We start from the raw sequence: 20,000 nt of genomic DNA, 5'->3' as shown, positions 1-20,000 counted from the left end.
GAAAGCGGATGGCAGTGGCCAGATCAGGTGACTGTAAAAACAAAGCAAAGGTTGATGGTAGCCAGTGTATATAGAGAAAGGACACCATCTCACAAATCTGTGTGATGTCAACTAAAATTAGAACAGAAATAGGAATTGAAGCCTATGTGTGTTACAGTATGTATAGTGTGAGTAGGTGTGTGTGTGTGTGTGTGTGTGTTTATGTCTGCTAGTGTGCATTACTGTAATCAGCACAGGATCTGACCGTATTTATTGTTTAATGCTCTAATCGCAGTGGCCATTATAGTTCTCATAGTTGATAGAGGAAGTGGAGTGTGGCAATAATAACTGCACTGAGCTAAGCCAGAGCTTCAGGTTCTTCCTGAAGTTTACTGTAATGCATGAGATAAGAGATGTGGTGCAGGCTGAATGGCTGGTCATTAGGAGAAAGCTGTAAAAGAAAGATGGAGATGTCAAAAGGGGCCAAACCGCTAAAAAACAATAAAGGGATAGATGGAGGGACAGACTAATGGATTGATAGATAGATAGATAGATAGATAGATAGATAGATAGATAGATAGATAGATAGATAGATAGATAGATAGATAGATGGATAAACAGACAAACGGACAGACAGAAATTGTCAGCTTTTCTACAATAAGATTGTCAGTTTTAGAACCTTCTGCTGGTATCCAGCACTATCCAGCCTGTGTAATCTGTTGTGTAATTGTAATGGCAGTTGAGATAGAGCTAATGAATGTTCCTCTGAGTGTAATTAAGATCAATCTGACAGCTCCAAGGCTGGCCGCCTGAGAGCGTGTCTGTGACTACCAGCGTTGCTGATGAGGCAAAAGATGACAGATCACTGTACAACTTCACAAATGGACTCTAGTTTGCAGTTCACAGGTCAAATGTGCTGATCCCATGGAAGAGCAGCCACAGCAGTGTGCATCTTCACATGCATTTTTCATGCCAGAAACAGGGATGAGAAACACTTGTGAGATAAAGAGAGAGAGAGAGAGAGAGAGAGAGAGAGAGAGAGAGAGAGAGAGAGAGACGTGGTGGAAAAAGAGAAGAGGGATAAGTAGCTGAATTGACTTTTTTTGGTTCACAAATAGATCCTGTTTTTCTCTCTCCTCTGTTAAGTCCTCTTCCACTGCTACAGTTCCTGCTCCTGTCTGTGCCTTCTGTGCTAGACAAGACGAGTCCATCCTGCTTGGCTGGTTTCATTATTTAAAGTGGGCCGTATAGATTGGGCGGGCGTGGCCGTAAAGATGTGTGTGTCTGTCCAAGAAGACAGTGGAGGCATGTGCTTTATTTCCACCATGCTCTGCTCCAGAGGGTAAATGGATTATGTGTCTCTGAAGAGCAGAGCATACAGCCATGGACCGCATCCTCAGTACAAACACACATCAAATGGAGCCATCAGCAAACAGGAGACTAGAGCAGAAGCAGGGTGGAGGTTGATGGTGGTGTGGGAGCCGTGCTGCCAGTTTCACAGACGGTGTTTGTAGAGGTGTATGGTTGGTGGGGTTGGGTTTGCTTTGTGAAATTGGTGTAGCAGTGAAATCTCGCCGGACACAGAGACATAATAGTGCACCCGAGGGCGAGTTTATTTACGGAGAAAAATCATCTTCTTTTCCTCATTCCTACCCTCTCTCTCTATCTTTCTCCCTCTCTCTCTCTCTCTCTCTCTCTCTCTCTTTCTCTCTCTCTCTCTCTCGGTCTGTCCCCTACTCATTGCATATGGTCATGTTTAGCTTTGTTTACACATTGAGTCTACCGGGGGATTAATGGATGCTGGTTCAATTAGGCCGGGCCTCCCACCTCCCCAAGTCTCCTCTCACTGAAGACTGATGAGAATGGTGGGGAGCTGAGCGTCCAGGCTGACTCATAAAAAAAAACCAACACCAGAGGGCTTCGCCATTTATCCCCAACCCCCGCCGAACCCCGGCACTCCGTCAATGTCACGCTCTCCTGCGGTTCCATTTGCCTGCCTCTGCTTACAGGGCCGACGGGCGAAAGGGAAAACAATGCTTTTTGGATCCCACAGGTGGTGGCAATTAGATCTGAGGGCGCCGCACATTTTCTCACCATGCTGCCTCTCCTGCCCGCCCACACACACACGAGTGGCTGCTTACACGCCGCTCCACACACTCATGCAAACGCAATACACACTACACACGTAATGGACACCGGTGTGTCTCCTGCCTGTTGATCTCTCCTGGTAGAAAAGAGAAGAGAGGGCAAGTTAAAGGTCATGGGGTCGAAGCCAATGACAAGTTAGAGGCAACTGTTGCACCCTCCTTATATAGTGAGTTGGTCAGGATATGCTCAGGTGATGTCACTACTACCCCTGATATGTCATTACTGTATGTACCAGGAATTCCTGATTTTACAGTAATTGAACTTATCCTTGAGCTCAAGAGTTTTGAGTATGAGCCATGCTGTTTACACAATGCTCCCCTCCCCCCTCCTTCCTGGCGTAAAAAGTATAAAACGTGGTGGATTTAAATGTGACAGTTGCTGTCGCGCGCATCTAATGTGTTTGAATGAGTCACAGTTTGTTCTCTAATTGGCTTGTAAACAGTGCTGTCCTCGATGAGTTACGTGTTTAACTAGATGCGAGCAGTGATTTGTTCGCCACCCCCTACCCCCCCACGACCACACTCACCCCCTTCGACTGTTCTACCACTGCTCTCCTGCTGTGCAGATGACATCCTTGGAAGCACCCGTGGCGAAATCCGATGTTTGTGCGACGGCTGTGCCAAACTCGGCACGATTTAGAGACAACAGTGCCAGGCTTTGTTCTTAGCACCACCGGCGCAGCTGGGCCGGCTCATAATGAATTTTGAATGTTTTGTGTAAAGAAGAGAAAGAGAGAGAGAGAGAGAGAGAGAGAGAGGAAGATGGAGGGAGAGAAAGTACAAGAGTTTGTTGAATACATCTTGGAGTGGGGGTATATGAGACGGAGAAAGAGAGAGAGCGAAAGAGGGATAGAGAGCTGGGACTGTGCCACAGGGCTTTTCACACAAGTAATATTTAGTTTAGCCAAACACTTGCCACCCATTACTGTCTGTACACATCCCTTTTCACTCCCTGTCTTTCCACTCACAACAGGTCACACACACACATACAGGCCAGAACTTGCATTCACAAGCTCACACTCTCTGTCATTGTCATTGACATGCTCATTTGAATGTCAAGTGTGTGTGTGTGTGTGTGTGTGTGTGTGTGTGTGTGTGTGTGTGTGTGTGTGTGTGTGTGTGTGTGTGTGTGTGTGTGTGTGTGTGTGTGTGTGTGTGTGTGTGTGTGTGTGTGTGTGTGTGTGTGTGTGTGTGTGTGTTTACCTTGGCTGACACACTCATACCCACTGCTTGTATGTCTACTACATTCCCTATTGTTTTTGAAATCACAACAAGCTCCAAGGCAACAAAGGTTCTGGGGAATGTGAAGGTGGTTAGCCATCTGCCACCCCTACACAAACAGGAAAGGCTTCTGTGTCACCTCCAGACCCCCCAAAACTCCAATGCCCTGTCACCCCGACAGTGGCTTCCTCCAGGGCAAAGCAGGGCGTTTTCGGGGGCACATCCTCTCTCCCTCCCTCCCTCCCTACCCACCCCCCTTGCCGTAACCATCCCGCTCCATCATCCTCTCACAGACACACACCTCTGAATTATTTAGCGGCCCTCCAATTCTATCTGAATATGATTCCATAGGACAGTGAGTGTATGTGTCTGCTGTGCAATATTGAGAGAATCCCAGGAGAACACCCACCCCAAGCCCCCCATCCCAATCTAATGCTCCAGAATAACCTCACTCTGTCATAAATGCCAGAGGCCGCCGGTGTCGGAAGCTGGGGTCTGCCCAGAGCTGATGTCTCTTTTATGAGGAAACTGGAGTTTAGCTAGAATAATGTAATCCCTCAAAATGATTGTGCTCAGCAGAGAGAGAGAGAGAGAGAGAGAGAGAGAGCTCACAGAGCCTGAGGTGAAAAGCAGTGTCGGGTAATTAGTGGAGCAGTCAGGAGTCACAGCGGTTACCCTTGTTTTACACAAAGGATACTGTATGTGTGTGTGAATACTGTACAATACAGTAGGGGAAAGCTTGTTCATATATACAAACACAGAATAGTAACTACACTTCAGGCATAGAGAGACTATACTACAGAATAGTAACTACATGACAAAGGAATGGTGTGTGTGTGTGTGTGTGTGTGTGTGTGTGTGTGTGTGTGTGTGTGTGTGTGTGTGTGTGTGTGTGTGTGTGTGTGTGTGTGTGTGTGTGTGTTTGTTTGTGTGTGTGTGTGATGAGCACACCAGCAAGGGTGTGAAACTTGTGAAGTTTGTTGGAAAGCTTGTTGGAGCACTTATCGCCTTCGGCGCCTAAACTGTGCATCTTTAGCAGATGGTGCATTAGCTGACCTTCCAGTGCGTACTGTAGGCCTGCCATAAGCATGTCTCCCGGATCCCAGTAGGCCAGCAGGTGGTTTTAGTTTTGAAAGCAGGGTGGAACATGTGTGGGAAAAAAGACATTGCCTCTGGTCAGAGCACAGTCGGTGGGGTCAGGAGGATAAACATACATGTGTTTGTATACATACAGTACTATGCATGTATAGTTTCCACTAAGCCTGTAAGAGCCTTTTATAGTTGTGGTTTAGGCCAGTACGACGAGACAGAGAGAGAGAGAGAGAGAGAGAGAGAGAGAGAGAGAGAGAGAGAGAGAGAGAGAGAAAGAGAAAGAGAGAGAAAGAGGATTTAAACTGCTGGGGACTGTTTTCTGTTCGGAGGCTCTCGGTGTGTTCCCGGGGAGGCAGGGAGCGCAGGGCAGCTGTGTATTTGTATTCCGCTGCTGTGTTAAGAAGGGGAATCCTCTCGCTACTGCTGCTCGCAGATCAATGTGATAATGAGCTCAACAGACTTTTGTCTACACACAAGCACATACACACACACGCACACACACACACACACACAAGCACATACACACACACGCACACACAAGGACATGTGCTCATACACATATACATTACAAACACATACACATTTCACATACACATTTCACATACACATTTCACATACACATGCACATGCACATGCACATGCACATATACACATACACATACACATACACATACACATACACATACACATACACATACACATACACATACACATACACATACACATACACATACACATACACATACACATACACACACACACATACACAAACACTCACGCACACACACACACACACACACACACAGAGACCAACAGACACACACACACACACACACACACACACACACACACACACACACACACACACACACACACACACACACACACACACACACACACAGGATAGCTATGAGGTGAAAGAGAAAGAGGAGAGCTGTGTCTTTCCGCAATGACAATCAGATCATTGTTCCCAGTGGCAGTAGCATTCAGTAGACATGATAAATGTGATTATCCACTCCTATCCTGTTTACTAGCCTCCCTCCATCCCTCTCCCCCTCCACTTCTTCTGCTGTTCCTCCCAACACATGTTTCTCTCTGGCATCATCCCTCGCTTCTCTGCACTCCAGTTCAACCATTTCAGAATGCAGAGAGTGACTGTTGAATGGCTGTCGAGATAAGATAAGCAGATCAATACCTCTCTTTGAAGAGGTTTTAGATCATTTGAAGACATTTTGTATCTTTTTATGAGGAGTTGAAATGAGCACTTGTACAATTTAAAATTCAAGACTCTCTGTCTCCCTTTTTGTATTTTCTCAGTTTTATTGTTTAACTTGCTCTCAAATTACTCTCTCTTTCTCTCTCCCTCTCTATCTCTCCCCGCATACACACTCTTTCTCTCTGTCCAGGCGAGACCTACTCAGAGACGTACAGCCACACAGAGCCTTGCAAAACCTGCACCGAGTGCCTGGGCATGATGCGCATGCTGACGCCCTGCACGGACTCCAACGACGCCATGTGCGTCTGCGACTACGGCTTCTTCCTGGGGCCGATGTCGGGTCACTGTGAGCCATGCACGGTGTGCCCGCGCGGCGAGGGCGTGCTGTCGGGCTGCGACCACCACCGCGACACGGTATGCGAGCCGTGCCTGGACAGCTCGTACTCGCAGCACGACAGCTCGCTTGACCCCTGCCTGCCCTGCACTATCTGCGAGGACAACGAGGTGCTGATGCGCAACTGCACGCCTGAGATTGACGCCATTTGCCACGGCAAGTACCCGTATTTACTAATACATACATACACCCATGTACAGTATGGCTGAAATACATGTGATTGTGTTCATGTAACATGGACAGATGTACTGTATGTCACTGACAAGCCTGATGCTATTTTCTTTATACACATCCAGTGTATTCATAGGCATGCACAAGCGAGTTCTACCTAAGACAGACATAATAAAGAATCATACCCTCAAATACACACACACACAGAAACACAGAAACACACACACACACACACACACACACACACACACTCCTCAATTATCCCTCTAACACCATCTGTCATAAGCACACAGTCACAGTGACACGAGCAGAAACACACACACATACACACACACACACGCAGACTCACAAACTCTGGTCCTGGGAGCCAGCCGAAGTCAGCAGCAGCCTCAGCAGCAACAACAATAGCGTACAAAATATATAGGACACCTTGTGCCGGTTGTGGCTGTGAACAATCAATGGCAAATTGAACAGGAAGCGCTGAATGTTTACCCACACCAGGCAGAAAGTGTCTGTGATTGAAGTTGCGCTAAATAATGTAGGAGCCATCTCATAAAGGAGGGCAGCCCAAGGCCCTGGCAGACTGATAAAACCACAAAGCATCCATCATGCTTAGCGCCGGACTGGCACTCACACACATCCACGGGAACAAAATGAATGTGCACCATAGCATATATATGGTAGTCTCATTTCCCCCCATTAATTTCATGATCTGGCATAAAGAAGATAAGTGTGTTTACTTGCATGTAGACAAATGGAAAATGTATATGCATTAGATCTACAGACCTGATAGTAAGATAGGTGAAAGATTATTTAAAGTTAATTCAAGTTCACCCAGTCTGCCTCTTCAGGAGTCTGGCACTGCTGTGTGTCTAAATAGAGGTCTTTAAAGAGTCCCTGGCTGAGGTTACGGACTTAATCCCTGTGTTTGCCTGACCCTTCGTGAGTTCAAGAGGTCAACAGGGGTCACTTCCACATGTGTCTGTTCTAACACTCGGGGTCAAGATGTCAGGCTGCAGAATGTCACTGTGCAGCGCGGCCACTCGCAGAGGTGAGAGGCCAAGGGAGAAATGTCCATGGAGCAGCACAACACAACCCCTCCCTTACGCAGGCGCTGGCTCTGAGGCCAAGGGAAGGTTTGTGTCTGAAGACACCAATGTAAACCTACAGTGGGTAAACATGTGCCAAAGGGCTTGGACATGGAAAAGATGGCTCCCAGTGAAGTTAGCTGGGGTGATGGCAGATGAAAGACTGGAGCTTGGGCCCGTGTGCATTGTTTATGTTAAGCACCTGTGTGTTGGTTAACGTTTATACGGGGAAAAGGTTTATACAGTGGAAAAGGTTTATACGGGGAAAAGGTTTATACAGGGGAAAAGGTTTATACAGGGGAAGTCTAGTGATGGACTCGGGTAGGAGAAGAGGCCCAGCGCTTGTCCGAAGACACTTACAAAATATTGTTTGTTAAATGAGAAAACAATAAATAGGACCTGTTCAAAATGCATGAGACCGTGAAGGTGTAAAGCACCCGTAAGAAAGTGGACAACACTGATACTGACATCTTGCTACTGACATTTTGGCAATCTAATATCTTTGCAATCTAATATCTTTGCTGATTGCATTTCTTATGAATATATTGTTGTAATGCAAAGAAGATATTTTCGAGATCGAATTAAGTCAAAATCAAGGTGGGAGACATTGAGTTTAAGACATTCCTAGTATATAACAGGATACTGAATACATATGAGGTGGAAACCAAATATCTTTGCTGATTACATTTCAATAGTCATAAACTATTGCCTAGCCACTTCCTCTTCCCCAGGAGAATGTGCTGTGAAATACACCATGTCAATGGATTAGACACACAGCCTTTAGGAGCCCTGGCAGGAGTGTGTGTGTGTCTGTGTGTGTATGTGTGTGTGTGTGTGTATGTGTGTGTGTGTGTGTGTGTATGTGTGTGTGTGTGTGTGTGTATGTGTATGTGTGTGTGTGTGTGCATCCCCTCTCCTCAGCCCTGCACTCAGGGACTGTGTGGTTGGCCCGAGGGCAGTACTAACTTGGTCAGGAAGGGGGCCAGGAGGACTCTTTGTGGACCATGACAGGAGTGTGTCGGCTCCTCGGCTTGGCCTCAGTGATGGGATGTCTGACTGGAGGGGAGGTATCAGTAGCAGACCTCTCGCTCGGCTGTATGGTGGTTATGGAGAGGAACTGGAGAGTTATGCAGCACGTTATGGAGCCATTTAATGTGGAATTTCAGCGGAAGCCATGTTTTTTTTTAGCAAGGCCTGGGAGACAGAACGACCTGCAGGTTTGATTCTGTTAGCCAACCGGGTTATATTTGATGTATTTATTCAAGGTCTGAAATCAATACAGGATGTGATACACAACTTTACCACCCTTTGGTTTCTTTGGAAAATCAAAAGCTTTTGGCTTTCATCATGCCGCTGGCTGTTGACATTAGGTTTAGAGGCAGACAACTTTCTTTCATATTCCCCCATGTACCTGAGACAATTTCATATGTGTGGGTGTGTATGTTTGTGTGTGTTTGTGTGTGTTGGGGGGCGGGGGGGGTCAGACAGGTTCTGCATGTTCCCCATGTTCTGTATCCTGGGGCCTCGGCCAGCTCACACTCAGGTGCTGCTCAGCTGTAGTGCGTTGCCACGGTTTTGTGGAGATCTGTCAGCACCTTTCCCGTGTGGTCGATCCGCGTGGTGGATAGGAGTGGAGGCAGATGGAGGAGATAAATCTGCCAGGGCTTAGAGAGCTGTCCTCCTCCAGGAGAGGGAGGGAGACTTACTGATAACAACTTAAAGATACACAGCGAGGCAGCGGAGCTCTCGGATTCTCATACACACACACACACACACTCACACTCACACACACACACACTCACACACACACACACACAGGAACACACTCACACACACTCACACACTCACACACACACACAGGAACACACTCACACACACTCACACACTCACACTCACACACAGGAACACTCACACACACTCACACTCACACTCACACACACTCACACACACTCACACACACACACACACACACACACACACACACACACACTCACACTCACACTCACACACACACTCACACACAGGAACACACTCACACATACTCTCACTCTCTCTCACACACACTGATACAGATACACGCATGCATGCGCACGCACGCACACACACACACACACACACACACACACACACACACACACACACACACACACACACACACACACACACACACAGAGTCTTACATAGATAAATGCACACACACACACACACACACACACACAATACATGCATGCACGCAAACACACGCACACACACAAATGCACATGCACACGCACACACACATTCTTTTAATCGCAAACACACATTTGTATTTGCATGTGCAGATGTGGATAATTACACATTCTCTTGTTCTAGAGCAACTTGCACCCACTTACATCCCCACGCCCAAAAGCACAGACATCCCCATGCCAGAGAGAAAGGGAGAGAACAACAAGACATAGCAAAGCCCATTCCAGACTGAACAGTGAAAAGTGAAGAAAGGAGAAGAGCAGCAGCATGAACACCCAAATTGAAAGGGCGTCGGGGGTCAGGCGATGAAAGAGGGTGAGCAGAGGAAAAGAAAGAAGGGTGGAGAGAGAGAGAAAGAGAGAGAGAGAGAGAGAACAAGGGTGGGATGGATGCATGGATGGGTGGATGGCAGGAGGGCGGTCTGGCACTGGCCAGAGAGAGGGCCATCATCATTAGACTGAGTGAGTGGAAATCACATTAGGGGGGTCATCATGAAAAGACTGGCCGTGAGGGGAGCGGCCCAAATCAAATCAGGCCCGACCAGAACGCTGCCTCCGTGACTCCTTACCATCCCACCCCACCCACTGTCCTCCTGCCCTGACCGGCACTTTCTTCTGGAACCTTCTGCTCTGGGCAAGGAGCAGACGGGCTGCCGGGACACAAAAGCACCCAGTGTGGCACCCTCCTCCTCCTCCTCCTCCTCCTCCTCATAGTTCTTCACCACCAACACTGCTGCTCTGCTGACCACCCCAAGGGAAGGTCGGGCAGCCGCGGCCAGGGCAAGGGTGACCCCTGTGGCTGACCCCCATCAGTCAGCCCCAGCCATGCGGTTTTCCGTCTCATTTTCCCCTCTTGATGCCTTCTTGCTTTCAAGTCTTCATCCCTCTCTCGCTCTCCATCCCTCTCTCTCTGACAGACTGGTGAATCGAATCGCTTTCCTTTTTTTTCTTTTCCATGGGCCTGGTGGTCTACGTGACCTTATGTGCATATGTCTGTGTATATCTATCAGTGTGTATCTGTCTTTGTATGGGTGCATGCATAAGTATCTGTCTTTGTGTGTCTCTGTGTGTGTGTGTGTGTGAGTGTCTGCTGCATCAATGCAGAGCTCTGTCACAGAAGAAGCCTTGTGAACAGCCAAGAGCCATTCGAATGTTGAAAGACAAGAAAAATGTGTCTGACAGTTCCCCTGCCATAGCTGACCCCCATAGTTCAGCAGCATAGCTTACACTGGGATTACGCAGGATGATACACAACAGACGTAGTCAAACCACACCAGCGAATGTGTGTCTGGCAAAGTGACTGTGACCTCAAGTATCTCTTCTTCAGTGGAGACGGGATGTAGGAGAGAGAGAGAGAGAGAGAGAGAGAGAGAGAGAGAGAGAGAGAGAGAGACAGAAAGATAGAGCTAGTGAGTGACACTGTGTGATGATATGTAAGATATGAGAAAGCAAATGTATAGAAAGGCAAAAGTATGAGGGGAGCTGGGTGCAGGGTATACTACTTACTAGATCTGGGTGCAGGGTATACTAGATACTAGAGCTGGGCATACTAGATACTAGATCTGGGTGCAGGGTATACTAGATACTAGATCTGGGTGCAGGGTATACTAGATACTAGATCTGGGTGCAGGGTATACTAGATACTAGATCTGGGTGCAGGGTATACTAGATACTAGAGCTGGGCATACTAGATACTAGATCTGGGTGCAGGGTATACTAGATACTAGATCTGGGTGCAGGGTATACTAGATACTAGATCTGGGTGCAGGGTATACTAGATACTAGAGCTGGGCATACTAGATACTAGATCTGGGTGCAGGGTATACTAGATACTAGATCTGGGTGCAGGGTATACTAGATACTAGATCTGGGTGCAGGGTATACTAGATACTAGAGCTGGGCATACTAGATACTAGATCTGGGTGCAGGGTATACTAGATACTAGATCTGGGTGCAGGGTATACTAGATACTAGAGCTGGGCATACTAGATACTAGATCTGGGTGCAGGGTATACTAGATACTAGATCTGGGTGCAGGGTATACTAGATACTAGATCTGGGTGCAGGGTATACTAGATACTAGAGCTGGGCATACTAGGTACTAGATCTGGGTGCAGGGTATACTAGATACTAGATCTGGGTGCAGGGTATACTAGATACTAGATCTGGGTGCAGGGTATACTAGATACTAGAGCTGGGCATACTAGATACTAGATCTGGGTGCAGGGTATACTAGATACTAGATCTGGGTGCAGGGTATACTAGATACTAGATCTGGGTGCAGGGTATACTAGATACTAGATCTGGGCATACTAGATACTAGATCTGGGTGCAGGGTATACTAGATACTAGATCTGGGTGCAGGGTATACTAGATACTAGATCTGGGTGCAGGGTATACTAGATACTAGATCTGGGTGCAGGGTATACTAGATACTAGATATGGGTGCAGGGTATACTAGATACTAGATATGGGTGCAGGGTATACTAGATACTAGATCTGGGTGCAGGGTATACCACTAGAGTGATGCAACGAGAATGTAATGATGAATACAACAGATGCATTACGGAGAGGTTCCAAATGGATAGGCTAAAGAGGAAAGAGTGAGAACGAGAGAAACAAGAAGAGGTTGATAAAGAAAAGAAAGGCGTTGAGACAGTGAGAGAGGAAGAGAGTAAGAGAGGGAGAGAGGGGAATGCAGCAGATGTGCTGTGCTGTTCCCCGCGAGGGTCGATAAGAGTGATGGAGTTACCCCTCACTCAGGTTACATAGCATGACCTCCACACACTCATTACTGCAGCACCTACGCATCCCAACTCTCTCTCTCTCTCTCACACACACATACACACACGCACACACATACACACACACACACACACACACACACTGGTGCAAACAGAATCTTAAAATCTCGCTCATTCCCATGCGCTCAACCACTTTCTCATGCAAATATGCTGAATGCTCCAAGCCAATTTCTTCACTGATACATACAAGTGCACTCACACACACACACACACACACACACACACACACACACACACACACACACACACACACACACACACAAAAACACACACACACACACACACACACACACACACATACACACACACACACACGCACAGTAACAAAGAGTAACAGAGACATACTATTCATGATTTCTTGGCAGGGCAGAAGTCCTGTCATCAGTGTTTGGGTTCTTGCCCTGCATAACAGAGGGATCTACTGTAGAGACCACACTTAGCAATTGTCTGTGTGTGTGTGTGTGTGTGTGTGTGCACTTGTGTGACTTGGCAGCCTTGCAAACGTAAGTGCAATAGTTTCTTTCCACAAGAGATTAACAGATACCCCAGCTTCCCAAACTAAAGAACTTGTTTCAGTTTTGGCTTATAACTGGGTGTGTGTATGTGTATGTGCGTGCAAGTGTGTGTGTGTGTGTGTGTGTGTGTGTACTATGCAGTATTTTTAAATAATGATAATAAACACTTAAACTGATGCACAGTCACACCTCCATTTGTAAATCCCTAATAACCAAATTAGCGTGCTGTCTTAGACCCTACTCCCAGCCTACTTCTCTTAACTCCTTATTTATGTTCGCCACTATGCCAGTACTAATAGCTGTTTATTTTTCCTTCTGCTTTTTAAAAACAAATTTTGGCTGATGATAACGTATACTTATGTTTCACCAATATACATCAAACTAGGGTTTGTGTCCCTAGGTGTGAATTTATCTTCCTGCTTGCTGCACCTTGAATGGGATAGGCTCAAAGGCCTTTTTAGGCAATTACTCGAAAGCAGGTTTGCCAACAAACCTTTATGGCCTCCTCCTCCTACCATTAGGAAGAGGAGGCCATTAACCTAGCTCATTACGATTCATTTGTGGAGTGGCGTCAACTAGTTATGGCCCTTTCTATTAGACTCGTAAATCTGCCGCCCGAGTTGGAAAGTGTAAATTACCCAGCTTTCTTGCGGCATTTCACGCAGACGCGCCCCCTTTACCTCGGAGTACTCGAGGGTACCCCAAGGTGGACGTACGACCTTACGACAAACATCGCTGTGCCCATAGTTGAGATGAGATGACATGTATTTTCTTTGCATTTGTACTGTGTTGGTCATTTTAATGTCGATGTGCAATGCTCTTACACACTAGATTACATTGCTGCTTCAATCCGGTCACCAATTCATGCATTGCAGGGTCTTGCTGTGCGTGCAATACAATGTAACGATTTGTTTTCCAGCCGGTTAGCTAAAGGCTACATGTAGTACAAAACAATAACAATGACTAGCCTCCTGCTAATGCCCCTCGCGGTTCGAGAGAAACACGACAGCACTTGTTGAAATTGAAATAGGCGAAATTGAGTTACTTAAAAAAGTTTTTATTATTAATTCACATTGACCATACCCAGTAAGGGAGAATGAGGGACGTGTTCTCGTTTTCTAGACCAATGTCAAGCACCAACGAGACAACTGCTGCCCTGGTGGCATCCATGTTCTTCCCAAAAAGACTACAAACCCCAGCGTTCGCGCTAGCAATTCATTCGTACATGTACAGGTGGGCGTACAATGATTTACGAGTCTAATGGAAAGGGCCATTAATCAAGGTGTCACCAAAACAAAATTATTTTTTTATTGCTTTCTGGACAGTGGTGGTTGCGCCTCCCGCTTGTCCTCCTCCTCCTGGTCTCACTCTGCCAGGGTTGAAGCCTCATTCACGTCTCAGAAAGTCAGAAGGGGTTTCCCCAGTGGGATTATTGTTCCCATCGCCTCTTGTCTCGGCCTCAGTGTGTCCCTCACTGTGCGCACCGGAGCCTCTTTCCCCACTGGCCTCTCAGGCTCGCTGATATCATCGGCAGCATTAGCCTCCATTTTCTCTGGTCAAACCAGCGGAGCGGGACATCATATTACAGATGCGGGCGGGAGCGGGACTAAAAATGACACATTAATGCGGGAGCATGCGGGAGCGGGACAGAATATTGCAGGAGCGGGACTGAAAAATCAGTCCCGCGCAGACCTCTACATGGGGGACCCCTCTCCACTGTCAGCCCTCTGGCCCTCAGAGCATCTGTGCCTGTGCTAGGGCGGACTAGCATCTAGGCTAGTGTTAACCACCTCCATCTTCCAGGCTACATCAGCACTCTCTGCTCTGTTCACCTCAGAGATCGCCATCTTGGTCAACACAGTTTCCACCTTTCGGAAACTCTAAATTTTCACTATACACTATGCTATTTTCGAAAGCATAGTTTTCAGTGTCGGAATACACATAATGTGGACGGCTTAACGGAGAAAAAATCACCCATATTTATACTTATCTAGCTGAATGTGGACAGGGTCTTAGAGCAGAGCACCCCACAATCTTTGGCTCTGGGCACACTCTGCACTTCCTTTCTTGCCTTCTTCTTCTTCTTCTTCTTCTTCTTCTTCTTGCCTTATTTATCAAACCCTCACTCCTGCAGCGCAGCAGGAAAGCAAAGAGCAGAGAGATAACATCATGCATGTGTGTGTCTTATTTTTGTGCATGTAAAGATGTGTCTCTCTGTGTGTGTGTGTGTGTGTGTGTGTGTGTATGTATGTATGTGTGTGTGTGTGTGTGTGTGTGTGTGTGTGTGTCTGTGTGTACGTGCATGCCTGCTGAATGCCTTTCCTGCTGCAGTGTAATTACTCCAGCTAATCAGAGCACTTAACGGCAACACTGCTGTTCATTTAGACCTGCTATCCGCTTCCCCCTATTATCACACCCCTCCCCCTCCCTCACATACTCTTTTATCGTCTCTTGACACACACACACACACACACGCACACACACACACACACACACACACACACACACACACACACACACACACACATGCTTGCAGATTGGGAGAGGGGGGAAGACAGAGGGAAAAAGAGCAGTACAGAACATGTTAGAGAGAGAGAGAGAGAGAGAGGGAGAGAGAGAGAGAGAGACAGAGGGAGAGAGATTGAGAGAGAGTGAAAGAGAAAGAGAGATTGAGAGAAAGAGAGAGAGAAAGAGAGAGAGAAAGAGTGAGCGATAGAGAGGTCTGACACACAGGCATGCATATGAGAGGAGTGTGTTGTCTGTCTGATAAAGAGAGCCATTGTGTGGACGACGGTGGTTTGGTGGAGAAGGACGCCGAGACCCCCAAGTCCTCTCTGGAACGAGACGTCTAAGCATGCGACATTCAGAGCCCTCCACTCCACGCCCAAGCAACTACAGGGGGGTTTATCAGCCAGCACGCCAGGCAGATTCCCAACCACCAAACGCCTTGTAAAAGTGCAGCAGTGGCTTCTGTGCAGTAAACAAGCTCCAGGTTGTGGCACTGAGCGTATTTAAAGCGGCGATGTGTGGCACTCATCACAGACACGTGATTCCTCGCTACACAGATGCATTCGCACAAAACCAAGTATCCAGCAGTGCAGACAGAATGGCACAGGGAACTTGGAACTGAACAGACAACCTTGGCTTTAGATAGAATCACACTTAATCTCAGGGAAGAAATGGGGAAGGAGGACAGGAGTTAACATGTCGTGCTGACTCATTGGAACCAGCCAGCTTCCTCCATGGAGAGGTGTTGAGATGGAGAGATAGGAGGAATGAGTAAGGGTGCTAAGGAAGATCAAACGATCTCTCGGAATAGGTGAACTGACATCATGAGAGGGCATGCTGTGGCCATGAGTGTTGGTGATGTGTGCAACAGGAGGTTGGTGCCATAGTAGGGAACCGACTATAAAGGGTGGACAGAAACACTGTTGAGGAGATGCAGAGGAGAGGTCATCAGGGAAGGGGTGAGAAGGAAAGAGATCTGGAAGTGGCAGTGTTGGCCAGAGGAAGAGAATGATGGAAAGTGTGAAAAGAGATCTGGGGGAGGAGAGGAAGTGGTTGGCTGATAGAGTGGCGGCAGCTGACAGGTTGGGTCGATCTGGTCTGGTTTTAGATGGCAGTCGTGTTGAGTGTGCTTCTGCAGATGGGAGCGACAGGAGAAGTGCATCTGTTTTTGGGGCCTAATTTGAACAAATAATAGCATGTCATAAACATTTTCAGCACTGGAGCCCTATAACATGCTATCAGAATCAGAGAGTGCTATTCATTAATCTTAACATTCAATGGTCACATCAGACCTCATCTTAGTCAAATTCAGATAAATTATCTAACAGTTTGTTTGGCAAGGAAACAATAATTTTCCCCATGAGTTGCTGCTGTGCATTACATGATAAACATGTAAACATCACAGTCACACACTGCTTTTCCCACGGGAACAATGTAAGCCCTGTCATCACCAATGGACACCAACACAGCATACCCCCCCCCCCACCCACCTTTTACCATTATAGTCCTAAGGAGCTTGAGAGCCCTTCCTGAAGATCCAACACGAGATCTGGAATGAGGCCCTGAAAGTGCAAAGTGGCGTCCACTGGGGAGAAAGCGGGGAGAGGGGGTATCCCTGCATAAATAATGCACCGAATCAATACTAACACGGGGAAGAGGGAGGAAGAAAGAAGGGGAATGTGGCTGTAGAGCATCTGGACGGTGAGGGAGGGGTGTGAGAGGAGTGGGATTCTGCTGACGACTGCCCTCTGGGGGGTGATGGTCTGGAGAGGCTCTTAGTCAACTAATCTCATCATCTCTCAACCATACCTGCAGTGGGTACATGGGCGGATTATGAACTTTCGGGCCCCTGGGCCCAGATGTATTAAGGGTCCCCCACTTATTGTCGTATATGTGGGAGGGGTGGGGGTTTGGGGGTCCTCCCCCAGAACATTTTTAATTTGTTTGATGTAATTTCCTGTATTATGGTGCATTTTGGGGATGGCCAATACTAAATTCAATCAGATTCATAGCCTACATCCTGATTTGTTGATATTGAGGCAATGATTCCATTCAAAGGCTTGGGCTTCAGGGCCCCCTGACCCCTTGGGCCCCTGGGCCTGGGCCCGGTAGGCCCGTGCAGTAATCCATCCCTGAGTGGGTATATTCCGCTATTTGTCTTCTTTTCTTTCATGAGCTTGTGAGCTCACTGCTTTCACCCCAAACGCCCTCTGACACGAAGTTCTGTGTGTGTGGTGTGGTACCTAGACAGGTAGATCGATTACTAATCAAAGGTCTGCAACATCATTATTTCTTTAGTTATGTGTTTTTATCTAACAGGAAGGTCATCATGAGCCTAAGTTCAGTTTGTCCAGAAATTGGTTCAGTCATCCAGTACACAATTCTGGGAAGGCTCTTAGTCAACCATTCAACCTGTCTGCCAGTCTGACCTGTAAGGGAGGAGGAACATGGAGGAGATAGAGAAGAAAGGAATAAAATTAGTGCTAAAAAGGAGGTCTAAAAACAAACAAAAAGTCTTAATGATATTTTTGTCTCTCTCTCTCTCTCTCTTTCTTTCTCTCTCTCTCTCTCTCTCTCTCTCTCTCTCTCTCTCTCTCTCTCGTCCCACAGACCCCAACGCCCCCACCTACCCCCCCACCCCCACGTTTTCTCTCCTTCCCTCGGATTTCGACCCGACGATGCCCGACGACTCGCTGAGCCCCACCCCAGGGGGCGAGTCCACCACGGCCAACCCCAGTTCGCCGCGCTACATCGGCCACGGCTTCAACGAGAACCTCATCCCCATCTACTGCTCCATCCTGGCCGCGGTAGTGGTGGGCCTGCTGGCCTACATCATCTTCAAGAGGTGAGAGGGGGGGAGCAGGCGGAGGGGCAATGGGCATATACTGTACGTATATTTGCATGTATGTTGTTTATGTGTGTTTATGTGTGCATATCTGTATGTGGGCAAAAGGTATATTGTGTATGTAGATCCATGACAGCGTCAGCATTGATTTATAAGTATATGTGAGAAGCTAGTAGAATATGTGAGTTGGGATGTGCATGTACACGCATTAGAATAGAATAGAATAAAGGACAGGATGAAGAAGAGAGAGAGAGAGAGAGAGGGAGAGAGAGGGAGAGAGGGAGAGAGGCTAGCCACTGAAGTGTGTCGGGAGCGTGTGTGAGGAGATGAAGGGAGGAGGAGGCGTGGAGGAGGAGGAGGAGGAGGAGGAGGAGGAGGAGGGGCACAATGAAACATGGTAAAATATTCAGTTGTGCTGTCAGAGGGCATGACATTGACCCACTTACACTCCCTTCCCACTAACCCAACCACCCACCCACACACACACACACACACACACACACACACACACACACACACACACACACACACACACACACACACACACACACACTCTGTGAATTAACTAAAATACGTTTTTATATATATCTCACCATCACAGACACAACATCTTTATTTCCTAAGCTATTTTTATCACTACAGTAGGCTATTGGTAACAGCTCCCCCTGCCACTGGGTAAGCCTCCCACTGGATGTGAATAATCTAGCCTGTTGTCAGAGGACATTAAAGTCTGCGAGGCACTGAGACACTTACGTCACACAAATACTTACATTCAGTGACTCATGGAGTCTTCAGGTCAGTAATACTCCACCTTAGATCCCAGTCTGACGCAGTGTTCTCTCCGGGTCTCTCCGGGCTGCTTGATCCCCTGCAGGTGGAACAGCTGCAAGCAGAACAAGCAGGCGGCCAACAACCGCGCCGCCACAGCCAACCAGACGCCGTCGCCCGAGGGCGAGAAGCTGCACAGCGACAGCGGCATCTCCGTGGACAGCCAGAGCCTGCAGGAGCAGCAGGCGGCCCAGCAGGCCCAGGCGCAGGCGCAGAGCCCAGGGCAGGGACCCACGCAGTCGCACTCCCAGACGCAGATGCAGACACACGCGCCCGAGCAGATAGGTGAGTGAACTGTTGGACTGATGAACAGCTAAACCACTGCTCTCTCCCCAGTTCTCCCTGTTAGGTGTGTAGACAGGTAGTTTCTTTAGTTATGCTTTTCTATCCAACAGCAAGTCCATCATGAGTCTAAGATCAGTTTGTCCATAAATTTGTCCAGTTGTCCTACATTTCAGATGTATTATAAACACCCAATGAGGCGTTATTGTATTAAGACCTTGGAAACAGGTAGGACCATGAGGACTGTTGCTGATGGGATGTGTGACTGTTGGTATTGGTGTGTTTGTGTGTGTGTGTGTGTGTGTGTGTGTGTGTGTGTGTGTGTGTGTGTGTGTGTGTGTGTGTGTGTGTGTGTGTGTGTGTAGGTCTACACATGTTTTGATAGTACACAGTTACAGATGAGACGACAGAGCACATGTCATGTGCACAAGATGTAAACCTCTCTGGAATGTTGGGAGGTGACATACACACACACACGTACACACACACAGAACACTCACGCACACACAAACATACACACACACACACACACACACACACACACACACAAAGCAGCTAGATGCGATATGCAGCCTCACACAGTAACATATACAAGACCGAATACATGGACCGAACACTGACATATATGGCAAAAACAGTGCAGGGAAAGACTTAGAGATGATTGATTAGAAGGAGGCCATCCCCC

The 20,000-nt window shown here is 47.5% G+C and overlaps 1 protein-coding gene across 1 annotated transcript in view; it reads left to right on the top strand.

The window, feature by feature from the left end:
* The window catches only part of ngfra (nerve growth factor receptor a (TNFR superfamily, member 16)), an 88,132-nt gene that overhangs the window by 24,934 nt on the left and 43,198 nt on the right, over window positions 1–20,000 (top strand). Inside the window, exons 6-8 of the mRNA XM_076266632.1 lie at window positions 5,846–6,205; window positions 17,971–18,205; window positions 19,080–19,318. Coding sequence (XP_076122747.1) covers window positions 5,846–6,205; window positions 17,971–18,205; window positions 19,080–19,318 — 834 coding nt within the window. The remainder of the gene's footprint in view (window positions 1–5,845; window positions 6,206–17,970; window positions 18,206–19,079; window positions 19,319–20,000) is intronic.

Source organism: Alosa pseudoharengus, unplaced genomic scaffold, assembly GCF_046254945.1.
Source record: "Alosa pseudoharengus isolate Yale_2024_CS ecotype anadromous, Long Island Sound unplaced genomic scaffold, YU_APseudo_1.1 YU_APseudo_1.1_scf_4, whole genome shotgun sequence".
In the NCBI taxonomy this organism is placed as follows: domain Eukaryota; kingdom Metazoa; phylum Chordata; class Actinopteri; order Clupeiformes; family Clupeidae; genus Alosa; species Alosa pseudoharengus.
This window is presented reverse-complemented; position numbering and strand designations above follow the sequence as displayed.